We start from the raw sequence: 19,231 nt of genomic DNA, 5'->3' as shown, positions 1-19,231 counted from the left end.
AATTAATAGCCTTATTTAAAAAATATAGTAAAAAAACGAATTTTATTCATATTAATTTCAGAAATTTCATAATAGATGGCGTAGTCCACACTGAAATGAAATATATCTACACTAATATTATAAAGGGGAAAACTTTGTTTGTTTGTTTGGTTGTAATGAATATGCTCAAATATTACTGGACCGATTTTAAAAATTCTTTCACCATTCGAAAGCTACGTTATCCACGAGTAACAGGCTATATTTTATATGAAACATATTTGATAAATAGATTTTGAGGCGGTACAAAGTTTGCCGGATCAGCTAGTTTTTTATAAGCCTATTCAGGCACTTACAAATAGTCAGTTAAAATTTTTATTCTAATACCGCATAGGTACGCGACCTCAACTAAGAAGATCCGGTAAGAGACTCAGTGGGTTAGTCTTTTTTTTTCATAATAATAATTCTGTCTTATAAAAACCAAGGGATAGAACCTGCTATCATAAAAAATAAAGATTTCAATACTCCATCTAAAAAATACAGTTGAGTTAATCAGTTTCATTTCTAACATATCACATTAGTATGTGAAAATTGTGACCATCAAACCCATTACTGTCCCACTGCTGGGCACGGGTCTCCTCTCAGAGAATTACGTATATTGGCTTTAGTTGGCTCAAATATTGGCTTTAATTGATTACAATATCGCCTATTATTATTATTATTTATTATTTTCAGTTTTTTTTTTAATTTTGTATAATTTTATTTCTTAAGAAAATTTAGTCAATAAGTTCATAATTAAGTTTGTGTTCCCATATGTGTATTTTTGATTTCACTGTTTATTATGTGTTATAATTTGTTGTTGTTGCTTAAGTTCTTGAAATAAATAATCTATCTATCTATCTATCTTTTATTATCGGCAATCTATGCAATGTTGTAGATCGATTTTTGACAATTTGTGCATTTTCAAATTTCGATCTTTCGTAGGCAAAAAATCGATAGATTGGTTATAAATAATGGTCTTAAATAAGGCAGACTTTTGACCATATCTGCATACTAGATATTTTCAAATTTCGGTCTCTGATAGGCAAAAATATATGTATGGATTGGTTATAAATAATGGTCTTATATAAGACGGACTTTTGTCCATTTCTGCATACAAAATCTTTTCAAATTTCGATCTCTGATCGGCAAGAAATATATGGATTGATTATTAATAATGGATTTATACTAATACAGAACATTAAACGCCATCTATTATCAAGTAACAGAAGCATACAACCAATATAAAAAATAAAAAGCATAAAACATCAAATATCTTGCTAAACACCTAATATAAATAATACAGTCTTGCCTATGAGATTTCTTGTTCAAAAGCGAACAATATTTGGCAATGTTGCTTTAAAAAATTAGCGTCCATTTTGAAAAAACTAAACTCAGTTTAGTTCGTAATGATACTTAGTTTCATCGCAATTGGCATTTAACACTAGAAAGATGGAACGGAATATTTGGGTATATTTAAAGAGATTGGGGTCATTTCGACCCCTTATAATAAAAAAAACCTATTTAAATTTAGCTTAATATCAAATTTTCACATTGAGTTTCTACATTTCAAATCATCTGTTTCAATTAGTTAATTACCTGTTACAGACAACATGAATAATAGAAATAATCGTTTTTTAAATAAACAAAATACTAATATTTTTCGTTTACAAAATACGTTATTCTCAAAACTTCAGTGTAAAATATTTTTGACAATTTTAAAATTAATTATTTTTTAAAGATTAATTGTTCAATTGAATATCGATAATAGCATGATCTTTGTATATAAATACATGCAATGAAAAACTGTACTAAAGTTAATAATTCACATAATTATTTCCATGTTAAAATACATTAAAAATGGCCCAAAACATCCCGCCCATCTTTCTAGTATTAATTTGAGTATATTATTAAACTAATATTTATGGTTCGATAAATTACACATTTAAAACATTAAATACCTTATATCATAAACATTATGTTCTGAAGTGGCTCCAGCTCCACATGTACCATTAGGATAAGTTTAACATTGTAAATAACATTTTTTGTGTGTGTTATGGAGTTTCTTTCTCCGCTTCTTCTCCATAACGAAACACCTTGTGAAGTGGCGGTAGTTGTATTGACATTCAAAAAGAGCTCTGTAAAAAACCTATTTTGAATAAAAAAAATGGTTATCATTTTTGATATTATATAGAGATAGGCCTCTTTTCTGCTTATTATACCTCTCTCTCTCTCTCTCTCTCTCTACCTATACATTGCCTCCTCGCTCCACTTCACATCATAAGAGTTCCTAGGAGGTATAGTTTGACAATAATCCTAAAGTCGTTTGTCCACCGCACCGTCACCGAGCCGATACCGAGAACGAGCTTATTTTCGACCGATTTTATTATGTCGTGACGGCGATAGTTTGTCCACCGCGACCGATATCGGCGGTTTATTTTGTTCCAGCTGTCACGCGTGTGACGGCAATGTACGGACAAGTTCCAATGTGTTTTATATTGCCGGCACATCGGGCCGTCAAAATCTCGGTGCCGATCTAGCGATCACGTCGATCTACTCGAAATATCGGCGGCCGGGATGACGGTGCTCGGGTGACGGACGTGCGGTGGACAAGCGGCTATAGTAAATGTATATACGCTACTTCGGCGCCGTCATTAATGGGCATAATCAGAGTATTAAAAAATCAAACAAATTAATTACTTAAAAACAATATGTTGAAAGGATTCTCAAAAATAGCCCAGTTTTAATAAAAACTTTAGGATTAATTATATTTTCAATAAAATAAATTGGGGCGAAATGACGTCAATTTTTTGGCGTGTCACCGTATTGCTTGAACTTTTCTATGAGATATCGAAGCGTGACGTCACTCGCGGACGCCATGACACCCGTGAGCGTTTTCGCGCTTAATTCAGAATTTGTTTTAAATATACTAATATTTATTATTTCGGCAATTATATTATTTCGGCAATAAAGTCAGTATTAACGAATACTGACTTTATTGCCGAAATAATATAATTTTTGGAATCAGTAGACATGTACCTACATTATAGAAGGGGAGTTCAAAATTTGTCATGGTGCACATTATCGGTATCGGCTCGGTGACGGTGGCGGTGGACAAACAATACCATAGCGACGATTAATATTTAAACTTTTAGAAATAGAACATAAACATGAGATTGCTGACGGCACTACTTCTCTCTATGTATGTAATTCTTAGTGCGTTTATAAATTACATGTAATGACTCATATAATTATATCGATTACTTAATTATACTACAAGGATAAAATACGATTTAAATGTAATTATTATAATTGTATACGAGACTTACGTACTTATATCTAAAAGTGATACCCAAAGTGTGAACCCCTAGGGGGTGAAAACACGAAACTATCTGGGGGCCGGTAAGATGAGAAAGGGTCAACGATAGTGGGTCTCAGTTATGATTTTAACACCGAGGAAGGTCAGATGGTGTTTTAGTGTCGTAACAATCCCATAGTATACAAAAAAGTTACCTGCTACTCTTCATATAGGTTCGCTGGTACCTTTTGAACGGTCCCCTCTGTTTATTATAGTAAAACCAAGTTAAAACCAAGGAAGATTCCTGACGGGTTTGGTAAAAATACCATAATATACAAAAAAGGTTACCCAGTGTCTCTCCCACCGCACCTAATACTCTTTCCAAAAGTACCGTGTAGGTTTTCTCCCCGTCACAAAAAGACAGTGTTTCTCCCAAGACAATAAGATTCCGACGATCTGAGAACCTCCTTCTGTTCTGAGACTATTTTCATAGTGGGGGAGGGGTTCTGTGACTATTAATAACCTTGCTATATTCTAAAAGGTGGCGGGCTATTAAAAACCTTGCAATATTTGGTTTGGCGTAAACCCCATTTCTCCACGTAACAAAACTTTGTGGACCTCTGATCCACAAAGTAGCTTCATACCTTACGGTCGGCAGTTAGTAAAACCTGTAGTGATGAAGACTTGAAGGTCTTCCCAGTTTTGTGCTTATGCCCAGCAGTGGGACACCTACTTATACACTACATACAATAACACAATTTGATCGCACGTGAGATTCTACTCATGTTAACTTGTAAAAGTATTAAATGGGTATTAATCTAAACACCATACTCTAATAACTATTAATTTACATCATATGCTGACATAATTCGTTAATTAATTATTAACTTCATTAACCGTTAATTAATTAACAATAACTCAATTAACGTAATTTATAGTTAATCAAGTAATTAAATAACAATTCATTAATAATGAACTGAATAGACAATTAATTTCTTATCAATTCGTTAATTAACTGCATTAACGATCATGTTAACGTATTCATTAACAGTCAATTAAACATTAATTCATTAATAACGAACTGAACAATTAACCATTCGTTAATTGACCGAATTAACAAATAATTAATTTCGTTAATTCATTAATTAACTAAATTACCAGTTATCTAAGAAATCGTAGCCTGTCTTAGGGAGCGTTGTTTCCGTCAAAGTTTCTGTTGATTGAAAATCAGTACCTGATGATGCCTGACTCGATGACAGAAGACCGCGATTTTCTTCTGAAAGATCTGAAAATAAAATATGGAACGTTTATTTACACTATTTTTTATATTCATCATCATCAACCCGTTACTGTCCCACTGCTGGGCACGGGTCTCCTCTCAGAATGAGAAGGATTAGACCATAGTCCACCGCGCTGGCCAAGTGCGTATTGGTAGACTTCACATACACTCGAAAACATTTTTTTTATTTCTTTGGTATACACGTTTCCTCACGATGTTTCCTTCATTGTTAAGCAAGTAATAATTAATTTCCAATACTTTTTTATAATAATTTATTGATATAACTAACGAACATGCAGTCCACCTGATGATATGTGACTACTGTCATGGACATCTGTAATCAACCCCAGATAAGAGTCGTAATTGACATGGCCACAGATGCGCCGCTACCCCTGAAGACTAGAGTTGCCGCCGGAGTTGAACCGCAAGTTCTACCACTTTTAACATGTGCGTGGGAATCGAACCTCGGACGACTTGATTGAGAGGCAGTTTCAACCATCTACCACTGTAGATACAGTATTCTAGTCATAATATTTACTTCATTACATAAACATTAAAATCGAACTCATGTTGAATATCTAATTATCTCATTTGATTCACAAATAGTTGCAATAAATTATTGATTCTCTATGTAAATAGTGTTACATGAGCAGTGAGCACTTTAATCACTTATATCTCTGCCCACAATGCATTTCCTTTTAGAAAGCGTTTTGTTTTAGTTATCGCTCGTAAGTTAGCAACGCAATGATATTTTTTTTGTTTACGAGGTGGAAACCTTCAAAAGGTACCCTATGCAGTGGGAGCGATACGGGGTTATGTGGGATTCTTACCGCACTAAAACCCCGGTGGCCGTCGTCAGCGCTTGGCGGAGAACTCCGGGATCTCCGATGGAACACAACCGGAGTCCTCCGAGCGCAATGCCCTTGGGGGAGCAATTTACGCTCCTCCCGCACACCTGGTGTCTACAACGCTATGCCGCCACACACACTGCCGTCCTTCCCGGAGTTACTTGGTGGACGGTTCGAGCTCCCACTCTTGCCACCCGCAACCCCGGAAGCCCATTTTAGTCGCTTCTTGCGACAGGCAGGGGATACAGTAGCCCTATTCTGGTCCCGGGACAGGGAGAAAGCAATGATAGCCTAGTGGTAGAAACTCGGCCTTTTAAATCCTAGTATTTAATCATAGCGGCGCCCATGGGTAAACTATAGGCGTTGTGTAGTCATAACAATTAATCACTATGTGAGATCATCCAAGACCTTGTTTATTTAACTACAACAAACATTGTACTAACGATAGGGTATGCACTGTGACTAACGCTACATCCTACATAATTATTCAAGGAATGATTTCTCAATTACTCTTGAAACATGAAGTACTTGTGTCTATAGGCTGTATGCGTATTATAGTTATTTATTCTGTAACCCTTTGTATTTTATCTCTGTAGTTCCGGGACTAGAATAGGGCTACGGTATACCCTGCCTGTCGTAAGAGGCGACTAAAAGGGGGCTTCCGGGGTCTGTGGCAAAAGTGGGAGCGCGAACCGCCCGGCCGTGACCCCTGGTAGGAGGGCGGTATGTGTGGTCGCATACCGTCGTAGAATTGAAACGGTGTGGTGAGCGTCATGCTCACCTAAGGGGAACCCGACGGGGCAACGCGCTAAGACGACTCCGGTTGCGTTCCCTTTACGCAGCGCCGAGGACCGCCGGGGGGCTTTTGGTTCGGTAGGAATCCCACATAACCTTTATATACCTTTTGAAGGTTTCCCACTCGATAACAAAAAGTAGGTCTCTCTATTGTATACCACTTAACTACATCAATATTAGTAATGTTGGAGTAATATTCATTGATGAGATTTTTTTTTATATCAGAGTGGCAGACTAGCATGCATGTAACTTGATGGCAAGTACCTCTGCTGCTTATAAACATCTGTAACTAACCCTAGATAAGATTAGATCGTTATCCGAGGTTGACCATAGATATGTTGCTATCCCTTGAGAACTAAGCTGGAATGCCTCAGATAAATATGTCTCGCTTACCACACTTCAAAACATACAACAGCGCTAACTCTGCTGTTATCAGGTAGAAAAAATTGTGGCGGTGGTGCCGCCGGAGTTGAACCAAGAAAAACTGTTTTTTAAATTAAAAAAGTTGCATAGGTCACATTACCATTACATTAAGTGTTATTAAATAATTTCTAATACACACATAACTTTGAAACATCAAAAGCGAACCTAGGATTTAACCCTCAAACCTTCTGTATTAATAGGTAAGAAGTTTAAACCAGCATCCTAGGGAAGAAAGAAATAATTTAAGACTAAAACACTCACCACTGCTAGATTTAATGACACTACTCCTGTAATCCTTCTCAAACTTGCAGTCATTCTGCGGACTCTTAAAGTTCGTCCTGAAGAAGTTCTCCGACGACGCCACTATCTGATTCTGTGCTGCTGATGGCATCAGGCACTCTCGCTCCTCATCCTTACTCTTGAAGTTACCGATAAACTTGCTGATAAACCCGGTCGGAGACACCAGATCTCTCTCTGCATCTTTTTCCTTATATGGTTTTAACACATCGTGAGATTTCAGAGCGTTTTTCAGTTCGGAGACCACTTTTGAGTGGGATAACGCTAGCTCTGTCATAACAGGGGGCGGTGACGAGGACCTAACGTCCTTTGAACAACGATGTTCGCTCAAAACGCATAGATTTAGCTGGCTTTTCGTTTGGTATAAGAACGGACCAGAGTGTTCATCTCGGTACGTAGTATTCTCATCTTGTATGACCTTCGTTGCATGTTCTCTACCAAAAAAGGACATGAGGTCGTCCTTACGTACCGGTGGGTCATTGAGGTCAAACTCTAGTGTGTCGAGGAGTGCATATTTGAGAGCTATGTCTGGTTTTATTATTGTTTCATTGATTATTTCAACCTGAAATAAATTGTTTATTAATATATATTTTTTACAATACAATAATACTGACAGAAGCAGTGATAGCCTAGTGGTTAAGAATTCCTTTCGATCGAGGGGTCCGAGGTTCAAATCCCAGGCACGCACCTCTGAATTTTCAAAATTATGAGCATATTACAAATTAATTATCACTTGCATATAGTGTGAAGGAAAACATCATGAGGAAACCTGTATACCTGAAAGATGGAACAAAATCTCAAAGGTATGTGAAGTTCACCAAGCACTTGGCCAGCGAGATGGACTATGGCCTGAACCTTCTCATTCTGAGAGACCTGTGCCCAGTGGTACGGTAATAGGTTGATGATGATGATGACTTAATTTTTATCAGGTAAGAGGTATATTACGTAGGTTATTATAATATGTAGTAGCACAGTATGCAGTTTAGTTGATGGTATGTGAACACTGCCATGTGGACATCTGTAATCAACCCTAGATACGATAAGGCCTACATGAGATCGGCCACAGATGCATTGCTACCCTTTAGGACTATGTTGGGACACCTCAGATAAGTATGTCTCCCTTAGAACACTTCAAATAAGAACACAGCAGGGCTACACTGTTCATCAGCAACCCATTACTGTCCCACTGCTGAGCACGGGTCTCCTCTCATAATGAGAAGGATTAGGCCATAGTCCACCGCGCTGGACAAGTGCTTATTGGTAGACTTCACATACCTTCGAGATTTTCTTTTTTTTTATAAATCTCGCAGGTATGCAGGTTTCCTCACGATGTTTTCCTTCACCGTTTAGCAAGTGATAATTAATTTCTAATACGCACATAACTTCGAAAAATCAGAGGTGCGTGCCTGGGATTTGAATCTCGGACCCCTCGATCGAGGCAGAGTTTCTTAACCACTAGGCTATCACTGCTGTTACTAGACAGAAATAAGAGTAGCGGGTTTCCAGCAGAGTCGAACCACGATGGATTCTACCGACTTCCCACACGAATATAACCAGAAAAGACCAAAATTAATCGCGTCATGACAAATACCGTTATTTGGTTTCCATTACTGAAAAAATTACTTTAAAGTGAAAATCTACGCGTATAAAACACAAATACTCACTTTTTCCTTCTCAGTAAGCGAATCCCATATATTTTCATACGCGTTCCTCGCTTCAGTAACATCTTCGTGTATTTTCGAAGCAATGGGATTCATTGTTCGAAAATACTCATCCGCGATAGCGCCCAGCGCCATAATGCAGTTTAAAACGCTTCCGTTTATAATAAATACTAAATATATTGCAATATATCATGTAATTACATTTTGTAGACTTCCGCTCACGTCAAAACAAAATATGAAATTGAATTGAGTGAATTATTGAACATACGACCGATATGAGTAATGGGTAATGAAATGAATGACAGATGAGTTATTGTCATTGCGAATGGTATAGCATTGTCTCTGGTTTATATAAGGCCATCACCACATTACGATTTTACCTGCTCACAAGTTTTGTCCACAAAAACGTAACATGCAGATTGTAGATGTTATAAATAAACTCACGGTTACTTATATAGTATTACTTATGCGTTATACACAGTAAATCCACTGATGGATTGAAAACGGAAACTTATCAAGTTTTCGGTAAATATAAGATAAGATAGAATTTTTACTATACAAACTATAATGGTCTCAGATCTGGCAAAAAAATAATGATGTCAGTTAGTAAAATTACTAATGTATTTTTTAAAATCATTAATTCTTGATTACCTGATCTGTAACGATTTTAACAGTTGCAGACGTTTTTGGAAGTAAATCTTCTGCGGCCAAATAAGTAGTATGCTGTAACATTATTGTCACATTAGTTATATTATAGGTGTTGTATTACTTAAATATATAAATGTAACTTTTCTTTCTAATTAGAAAATAAAATAAATTAATTTATTCATTGTATTTATTCCGTTGAGTCATTCATTCACGTTTGTTTGATTTAACATTTCTGAACGATTATTTCATGCAGTACCTTTATCATATTCAAATTTCAAAAATTCAATTCAATTTCTGAACGAGTTTCCGCTTGTGAAGCATTGATAAAAACTTCCAAATAAAATATTTCTCGAAATACCGTTGAAAATACTATTTCTGGACCACAAAAACTGTGGTTTCTTGCCAAATTAAGTGATTTAGAGAGTTAAAGTGCTACAAGAATGGTATGTTCGCCTCAAATATGTGTAATAACATAAATATTGTTAATAAAAATGGCGGTAACTTTGAGGTTATGCGTTTTATTTCCAGTCGCACACAATCTTGCTGGTCCAGCCGGGTCCTAGGCCGGAGACGAGGACCTACTCTGACTACGAGAGCGTAAACGACTGTATGGAAGGTGTCTGTAAGATTTACGAAGAGCATTTGAAGAGACGGAACCCTAACACTCCGACTATTACTTACGATATTTCCCAATTGTTTGATTTCATTGACCAGGTAAAATTAACACTGATTTACTCGTCTACGTTTCAGGGTTAATTTTCATTCAACTATATAGCGTGTCAGATTATATGTACAATAAGGTCCATAAGGGACTAATGTAGCCACGGATACGCGCTAAGAAAAATACGACTCACATAGCCCAGGTTTAAAACTATTTATCTCTGTACTAGACAGAGTAGAGGTAATAGTTAGAACTATTACTAGAGAAAACAAATTTTGTTTTTAAAAGTAGTATAACTGAAAGAAATTTGTCTCCAGTGCCATCATAGTCTCCATCCATCCGCATCAATAGTACCCACGCCACAGGGAATCCTAGTGTGGGGACTATTACTTAAAAACCTTTCTTTTTGTCCCCCTTACCGCACCCTTCAAATAGGACCACAGCGTACTACACAGCTCTTATAAGCCTGAATAAGATCTGTCATTGTATCATTTAAATATATATAACGCAAAGGTGAGAGACTGACATAGTGATCTATCAACGCACAGCTTAAACGACTGGATGGATCGGGCTAAAATTTGGCATGCAGGTAGATGTTATGACATAGGCATCCACTAGAAAGGATTTTGATCAACTCTACCCCCAAGAGGATAAAATAGGGGATGAAAATATTACTTTGTAACGCGAGCGAAGCCGCGGGCAAAAGCTCATCTTCCATAAGGCCGAAAATGAAATGCCTATGGTGCCTCCATTGCACAACAACATGTTCTATCCTAAATTTTACAACGTAAATTAATTTACTATCATTATTATGACTTCCAGCTAGCCGACCTCAGTTGCCTGGTGTACCAGAAGTCCACAAACACCTATGCACCATACAACAAGGACTGGATCAAGGAGAAAATCTACGTCCTCCTCCGACAGGCAGCAGGACAGAGTGAATGAGACATAAAACAAGAGGGCAAACATGCCCTCTTGTAAAGCCAAAAAAGTTTTTGTGACGGACTTGTGAAAGTGAGTGATAAGTAAGGTGTAGTTACGGATGATCATTATGGCTTCATTCGGTCCAAAAGTGTGTAAGATTGGTTTAAAATTCTGTTCTGGTGAAGCTCTAGCGGACTAAGAGGGGCCTCCAAAACACAGTTGCAAAAAACGGTCATCAGAAACAAAAAATGTCTAAATCTATGAAAAAAAGGTTGTTGGATTCAAATTATCACTGGAATACGTATTTGTCAGCTAATGAGTGTATTACATATTTTTTTTTTTGTAAAATCAAACTCAATCAACGTTTTAAACTGGGGGCCTCATTTAACATTTCTGCTGTGGGCCTCCGACAACCTCAGTCAGCTACTGGGTCTAAGATTGATTGTAGATTCTGTTTGGGGAGGTTTAACCATATTTGATATCAGTTATCCATTACTTATATAAACTTTTTAATGTATAAACCTTTCAATTCATTCTATGGTCTTGGTGATTAAGTCCGTTTTTGCCCTTAGCACCTGTTAAAAAAACTTCCTTGATTTTCATTCCTTTAGATAGCTTATAAAATTAAGTATCTAATGAACTAAGCCAACTGATTATATCGTAATTCAAATATACAAGAAAACCAGTGAGAATATTGTCTCTACTGCAATGTTACTTATTACTACTGCAAACTATGTAGAGGTATATTAAAAATATACGGGTAAATTGTCATTTATTTAAAAACCTCTTATTATCTTAAAAAATCGAATGGAAATAACACATTTTGTGTTAGACATAAATAAGTAATAACATCAACATTTAGTTTTCTAAAACAAAAAGATAATTAAATTAAGAAAAAAAATACTTATTCAAATTTAGAAAAAAGAACCTCGATTTACTTGAAATTTACTTCAACTGAGCTATAGTTATCGCCAAACTGCTAGTCCGCTCTGAAGTTGCTCTCGCAGCAACTTCAGAGCGGACTGGTGTAGTCATACAATTTGCTATGGCGACACAATTCATTTCTATATTCAGAGCGGACTAGCAGTTTTACGCGACTGACTTTGGTGTTTCTGAGGGCAGATTTGACTATGTTAATAGGCTCATGAAAATAATTTACTAATTTACTTAAAAAAATAAAAATATTATATAATACCAAAATAAAAAAAATCTCATCCATTGACCTTATGAGGCCATAAAGATTACTACAAATTATATTTGTGTCATTAAGGTTAACTAATTGATAAATAATTATATGTATCGCTAAAAATTCAACTTGAAAATGGTATTTGTAATAAAAATTAGATTCAGCTATATTGGAACCCATTTTCAAGTTTATTGATTACTGATTAATAATAATAAAATAAGTGTAGCTTTTGCATTTTTTGTTAAGTACTAAAGAAGGAAAATTAGTAAGGGTGGGTTGCACCATTTAACTTTAACGTTTACAAATGCCTAATCAGTTGTCAAATCTATGGTTAATATACTTAGGGTGGGTTGCATCAAAGCCCGGTTAAAGTTTGCGTTAAAGTTAAATATAACTAACTTTGACGGTAGCGATGGAATGTAAAAACTCTGTGTTGCATCCATTGATTTGTCATTAATGTCATTTGTGTCGCTGTCACCGCAATTTTTATTCGAAATTGACAGATAGGGATGTTGACAAATACAGTAACTTTAACTGATCGCAATCAAGCGGTTAAAGTTAAGTATTAGTTATGACGTAATTCCAACCTCAAGCAAAATGGTGCAACGAATTATTTTTTAACCATTGATTTGACGGTTGGTTAGGCTTCTGTAAATGTTAAAGTTACATGATGCAACCCACCCTTAGTAGTTGTAGCGTTTTAGTCGCTGTTGAAATGACTTTATAATTAAAAAAATAAGGGTGGGTTGCGTCATCTAATGTTAATATTTATAAAAACTTAACCAACCGTCAAATCCATGGTTTAAAAATTAATTAGTTAATTTTTGTTGAGGTTGAATATATGTCATAATTAATACTTAAAATTAACCAATTTCGATCGGTTAAAGTTATTGATTTTGTCAACTTCCATATCTGTCAACGTCGACTAAAAATCGTGAGGACAGCGACACAAATGATGTTAATGACAAATAGCTTGGAGCAACACCGAATTAGATTCCATAGCTATCGTCTAGAGGTGCGCAAAATATATCACTAAAGTGAAAAGAGAGAGACATATCTTTGGAACTCAGTGATATATTTCACTCTTTTAGCTCAATAGCTCTGTAACGATAAGCGACACTTTATATCAGTATTTCAGAGACTCAGGTCAAAATGTTTTGACAATATTTTTGATTCTTATAATTAATACAAAACTGGCAAGAAATTATATATGAATTTCACAGCCAACACTATTTGTATATCCATGTTTTCATACTCTTACCAAAGAAAAAAAGATTTTAATTTAGCGTTTAATACGTAATCGTAACTGTTATGTATCTCAATCAATGCATTTGACTCAAATCAGACTCTCTCAGTCAGTCGCTCATTTGGCTCATAACTCACTCGCGAGCGAGTATAAAACTGTTGAGTTGAAGGAGATCTTATACCCGGAATCGTATGGACCTATGAACTCAACCATGTGACGCGGATATAAAGATATAATTCAAAATCGTCGGAGTTGATGAGTGATGATGACTCTTTGATGAAGATATATATCTTTTATATCACTCACTCGCGAGCTACTCAATTCTACTATCGTCACAGTGGTTATAGTAACTCTTAATCAATCTATGGTGCAACCCACCCTAATAGTAAAAAGTATCTACCAACAGACAATATGGTGTTGCATTTTCATGTGTCTAAGAGCAGCATATAATAATATAAAAGATTAGTGTCTAAAATTTCTTGTTCAAAAATTATGTTTACTTAAGGTACATAATGTGAAATGTATTAGCTATAAGATTAGCTAAAATATGTACACTGTTAATAGAAATAACTATTTAGGGGTTCTTATGGGTCTTAAGTTTTATGTAAGCTACTAAAGGGGTGGGGGGGTTTTTGATGACATGGGGGCCAGGGGGTTCGAAGATTCCTATAAATAGCAATCAATATGCCGAATAGATTTAAATAAACTTAAATAGTTGTAAGAAAAAGGGAGGGTTTTAAAATTTTCCAAAATTATGCTTATGTAATACTTAAATGACCCTTTATTGGAAAGTTACATTTGGGAGTTGGAAATGTTAGAGGACGCAATTTTAGTTTTGACATTTTTTTGGGGTCAGATTAGAAAATAATTTATGTGTGACAAACAATTTGCCTGATGGAGTGTGATTTTCCTATTTCTATTATAACAGCAGTGTTAAGCGCTGCTGTGTTCTGGTTTGAAGGGTGTGGCAAGGGTGACATACTTTGTCCACAGGAGTAGCAGTGCATCTGTGGCCAATTTCAGGTAGGTATCTAATCTTATCAGGGATTGGTTACAGATGTCCATGGGTTGCAATAGCCACACACAATAAAATAAAAAAGAAATTGCGTCCTCTGTTTTTTGTTGCCAAGCCCAAAAAAATGTAACATTTCAATTAGCCCTACACTAATTACCCTAGTTTTCAGTTGAAAATATATATTTTTTTGTTTTCATTCAAATACTTGTTTTGTAAAAAAAGAAGTGTTACGTGTGTTCTCTTGTCAATAAGTCATTATTGATAATTAAACTCCTTAAATATTAAGAACATGACGTTTATTTAGTTGCATCTCCATTTATTTTAGTTTTTTCACCATTTTATTCCCATTGGCTTTTTGTTACTAATCTGAAGTGTTCTATCTGCCTTTATATAATCTCTGAATCGCTTTTAAGAATAAGCCATTAGTTCATATTGATAGTTCAATATGACTTCATATTGTCATGTCGTATTGTCAATATGACTTCATATTGCCGTGTTGATATTGCACATAGTTTTATACTTAGAATGTACTCGGAAACTTAAGAACCGTCATATAAGAGTCTATAACTATTTACTTACTAAGTAGTGTAGTTCTATACTATGTACTACTTTTGTAATGTAGGTTACGTCGTTTGTCCAATAGTCTGACATATTATGATAATGGTATATTCAGAAATATAAATAATAATAATAATTAATACAATGGTATTGCTGGCAGTATTGGCCTTAAACATTTCTTGTTCACGCGGTTCTCTGCACACGCGTGTGAGAACTCCATGCATCAATTTAACTCGCTGCAGTATCTTCGTGATGTTTGTGTGAATCGAATAAGGGACTCTGATTTTTCTGTAGGGCGTACAGTTGGCACTATTTCGCACTGAGGTATTTTGGCAATAGCTGGTGCACAGTTGAAATAATCTAGTTATAGATACCAGTGGCGCTTTTTCTTAGCTACGCAATTAACTTCAAATTTTAGAAAGAGACTGGTTTGTAGTGTATTCTCTGTCACTCTTGTCTGTGTGAGGTTTAGTCGTTCAAATGTCTGTCGTAAAAGTATATAATATAGAGTTGTAAAAACCTTATAGCAGCATAGGGTAAGAGTTAAAGAGTGTATAACAAAAATAAGTTGTAACAACTCTTAATAGATATTGGACTGTTAGTTTCTAAACCCGAAGGTAGCCGAGGGTAGCCGAATCTTATAAGGTAAGTTTATTACAGCCTGATACTATTATAATTATTGATATAACTATTTAATGGCGGAATTTGTAGTACAAACTGTATACATTACTCCTTTAGAATTACAATGACGTCAATGCAAATACGACGCACTCGAGAGAAATGCATTAGAATGAGGCGCGTTGCCTTCAGCTGCCTCTCACATCGACACTACCGCCATCTAGCGGGTACGGTGAGCACACGCGAGTCAATGCATTGGATAGTTTGGCATTTTTTTAAATTTGCTTTTATTTTTGCACATAACTTTGATGTTTTTTGTACATACGTCATTGTATAGTCCGCGCCAAACTGCAAGTCCGCTCTGAAGTTGTTGCGAGCAGTCGTAGCCATACAATTTGCTATGCGACGCGATTCATTTCTATATTCAGAGCGGACTAGTAGTTTTACGCGGACAATTCTAAAAGAGTTGTCTCTCATACATTATACATAACAAGTGAGAGGTAAATATATCTTCTTCTTTATGGATTTTTTTGGTGTGAGAATTGTCAACTACCCTAATTTTGTTAAGTTGCTTCTATAATGGTTTGAAAGCCCCCTTTTCTGTTATCTTTTGTGGTGTTCTCATCCAATATAAATATATATTTTACTTATAATAAGTATACGTAGGGAGTACGGAGTTTTTTTATTATGTTTTCTTTCTTTTTGTCTCAGAATTGATAGTTATCTAAGCTTAAGTTAAGCAATTGCTTTAATTCTGTCTGACTTTGTAAACTGCCGTAGAATTTGTAAAATAAAAATTAGACTATTACAGATGTAAAATAAAGAAAAATGTTTTAAAAAATTTAAATTTTCTGCCTATTTTCAAACGACTTTGTGAAAATCAGTGTCGTAGCTAGGGCTTCATAGCCGTGAGACAATTGATTATTTTACATATATTTATACCTAACGATAAGGCGGACTGGCTAGCTGGTGGGAAGCAGTCACCGTCGCCTATGCACATTTGCAACACCAGAGGAGTCGCCAATGCATCGCCGGCTTTGAACGAGAGCTCTTTTGCACCCTCCTTGTGCTCCAAGAATTATAATGATAAAAAATAAGTTAGAAAATGTTGACTACTTTTTCTAACTGACTTATTTCAAAGACTACTCTACATTTAGACATGATCCTTTCATTGTATGTATTAAAGACCTTTTTTACGCAAACCCATTATCTTATATATAAAATTCTCGTGTCACAATGTTAGTTACCGCACTCCTCCGAAACGGCTTTACCGATTTTTACCAAATTTTATATGCATATTCAGTAGGTCTGAGAATCGGCTACTATCTATTTTTCATACCACTAAGTGATAAGGGTTGTTCAACCTTAACATTTTTTTATTTATATGCCAACACAAAGTTTGCCGGGTCAGCTAGTAGTAATATATAGATTACATAGTTTATTTTCATTTGTGTGTCTGCAAAATTCGCCTCCCATAATAGGCTCCTAATAGGCTCTCAGGCCTCTCCCTAGACTTCCTAGCTGCGACATTGTATACTGTATATTAAAAAAGTGTTGTCTTACAATTTCTATTAGCATAACATAAATTCCTGTCTTAAGCAATGCACATTAAATAATCGTTGATTGATATATTCTCTTAGTTTTCTTTATTCATACCTTTTCAGTTTTAAAGCACGACTTTAATATCCAATGTTGCCTACCAATGATTTTTAGCCCACCCTAAGGTAAAAACGGAACCATTTTATTAAGCCTCCGCTGTCTGTCCGTCGGTTACTCTGTCTGTGTCTCTATCTCTGGAACCGTAATAGACAGACACTCAACATTTTTACAGAATATGTATAACGGTGGCCGCTATAACAATAAAGAAAAGTTAAAACCCAACCCTGAGGACCCAATGAAACCCAATGACGACCTGTACTCCATAACGCAATATTGAAAGACATAAAAGTATAAACAAAGAAAAAGGTGTTTAAAATCTTTATTTGTGTGAGACGCATACAATTTGGTAATGAATTGTTAAGACGACTATCTTACACAACGTTTAAAATACAATTGTAATAATAAAATATCTATACACAAATGTATGAGACATTAAAAATGTTTTCTAGTGTCTACCACTAGATGGCGTTACATGTCTTCTGAATCACACTATCAAAGTTTTTTAAAGCTTAACTTTCCGAACTTATAAATTAGAACTATCCGATTGTAAATTGATGCAAAAACTATACTTATTGTATACTTGAATAATAATATAATATACATTTAAATGTCCAAATTTTTTTTATATTTTACCAAAATTAAAATAAGTGATATTTGTAAGAACCATTATGCTTTACTTAAGAAAGTAATTAATAATATTAATAAAACATTTTAATGTCTCATACATCTGTCAAATATATTATTTATATCTATAACAATTAAAAATACTTTATAATACAAAACTTGAACTTATTATAACATTAATTTTCTAAAGATAAAAGTTACTATATTAATTATCATTAATTATATTATAAAATAAATCTAATTTAATAATTGTACAACTTATACTAATATACTTTTAAATATAACATTTATTTTATTTGTCTTAAACGAATTTCGAAGATGGAAGAACATGTGGTTAGACTTCGGCACCACCGTCACCCATTTCTGTTATACCAGCAGTGTTAAGTGCTGCTGTGTTCACGCTCGTGAACACCGCAGCGCTACACTTCTGTAATAACAGAAATAGGTGTCACAGAGGCGTTGCTCGAACGAAAAATTGTACCACTTGAAATAAGTAGACATGGTTGACCAATAGTGACAATACTAAAGTTATAATCCGCGCTGAACTCTAGTCCGCTCTGCAGTTGTTGTGCGCAGTTGTTGTAAGAGAGCTAATGTGGTTGAATACAACTACAAGCATATACTCTGTCGCAACGTAAGGGCACACTAACGCTAAGTGCCCGCAGGCGAGAGCGGGCAGTGGAGAGTGCCGGGAGGTACAATTTGCTGTTGCGCCGCGACTCGCTTCTATATTCAGGGCGGACTGGAAGTTTGGCGCGGACTCTACCAAGTTATTGTCACGGCAGCTGCGTACACGCATAAAGCATTTATAAGTGTATGACAAGCTACGTGTCAGACACGGGTCGATTCAGACATAATAATATCCATACAATGTGTATGAACTTTTTTATATCTTCCGTAACGCAACTGCGCGGACACGGGCTGTGCCTGTCAAGTTATCCTATAAAAAATGACCTTGTCTGACATGACACGTTCTGTGTCTGTACTTAGCTGTCTGTTATGTCCATTAAAAAACTTCAAAACTTAACAAAATCATAATAACTTTAAATCTTTTTATCAATATACACTATGATATAGTTATATTTATTTAATAGCGAATATATTTAAATTTATAATTAATAAAACTATACGTACACTTATTTATGAGATAAACAGATCAAAATATATACAGATTTTATATTTATTTCTATATCAACATACTATTCTTAAAGATTCTTATTTGATATGATCCCCAATGCAAATAAGAATTTAACCACACTAGTGTTCGCTTATTAGTCAAAATATTGAAGGTGGTAGAACCCTTTGTGGCTCGACTCCGGCGGCACCACTGCCACACCTATTTCTGCCTCATAACAGCAGAGATAAGCGCTGCTGTGTTCTAGTTTGAAGGGTGTGAGGGAGACATACTTTTCCGAGGCGTTCCAGCTTAGTCCTCATTGGTAGCGGCGCATCTATGGCCGACCTTAGGTAAGAATC

The 19,231-nt window shown here is 35.4% G+C and overlaps 2 protein-coding genes across 2 annotated transcripts; one reads left to right on the top strand and one right to left on the bottom strand.

The window, feature by feature from the left end:
* Positions 1-4,375: 4,375 nt before the first annotated feature.
* On the bottom strand, positions 4,376-8,916 carry LOC140756994 (uncharacterized protein C1orf198 homolog). Its single transcript, XM_073092540.1, has 3 exons — positions 8,620-8,916; positions 6,920-7,517; positions 4,376-4,598 (listed from the first exon to the last, which is right to left on the bottom strand). The coding sequence occupies exons 1-3, from the start codon at positions 8,749-8,751 to the stop codon at positions 4,468-4,470; spliced, it is 861 nt and encodes a 286-aa protein (XP_072948641.1). The 5' UTR covers positions 8,752-8,916; the 3' UTR covers positions 4,376-4,467.
* A 629-nt stretch (positions 8,917-9,545) lies between these two features.
* Positions 9,546-11,843, top strand: e(r) (enhancer of rudimentary). The gene is made up of 3 exons (XM_073092526.1): positions 9,546-9,707; positions 9,793-9,978; positions 10,748-11,843. Exons 1-3 carry the CDS (start codon positions 9,705-9,707, stop codon positions 10,868-10,870), a joined length of 312 nt encoding a protein of 103 aa, XP_072948627.1. The 5' UTR covers positions 9,546-9,704; the 3' UTR covers positions 10,871-11,843.
* The last annotated feature ends 7,388 nt before the right edge of the window (positions 11,844-19,231 follow it).

Source organism: Epargyreus clarus, unplaced genomic scaffold, assembly GCF_041222505.1.
Source record: "Epargyreus clarus isolate Ecla_fem2 unplaced genomic scaffold, WU_Ecla_fem_2.2 ptg000036l, whole genome shotgun sequence".
Lineage (NCBI taxonomy): Eukaryota > Metazoa > Arthropoda > Insecta > Lepidoptera > Hesperiidae > Epargyreus > Epargyreus clarus.
This window is presented reverse-complemented; position numbering and strand designations above follow the sequence as displayed.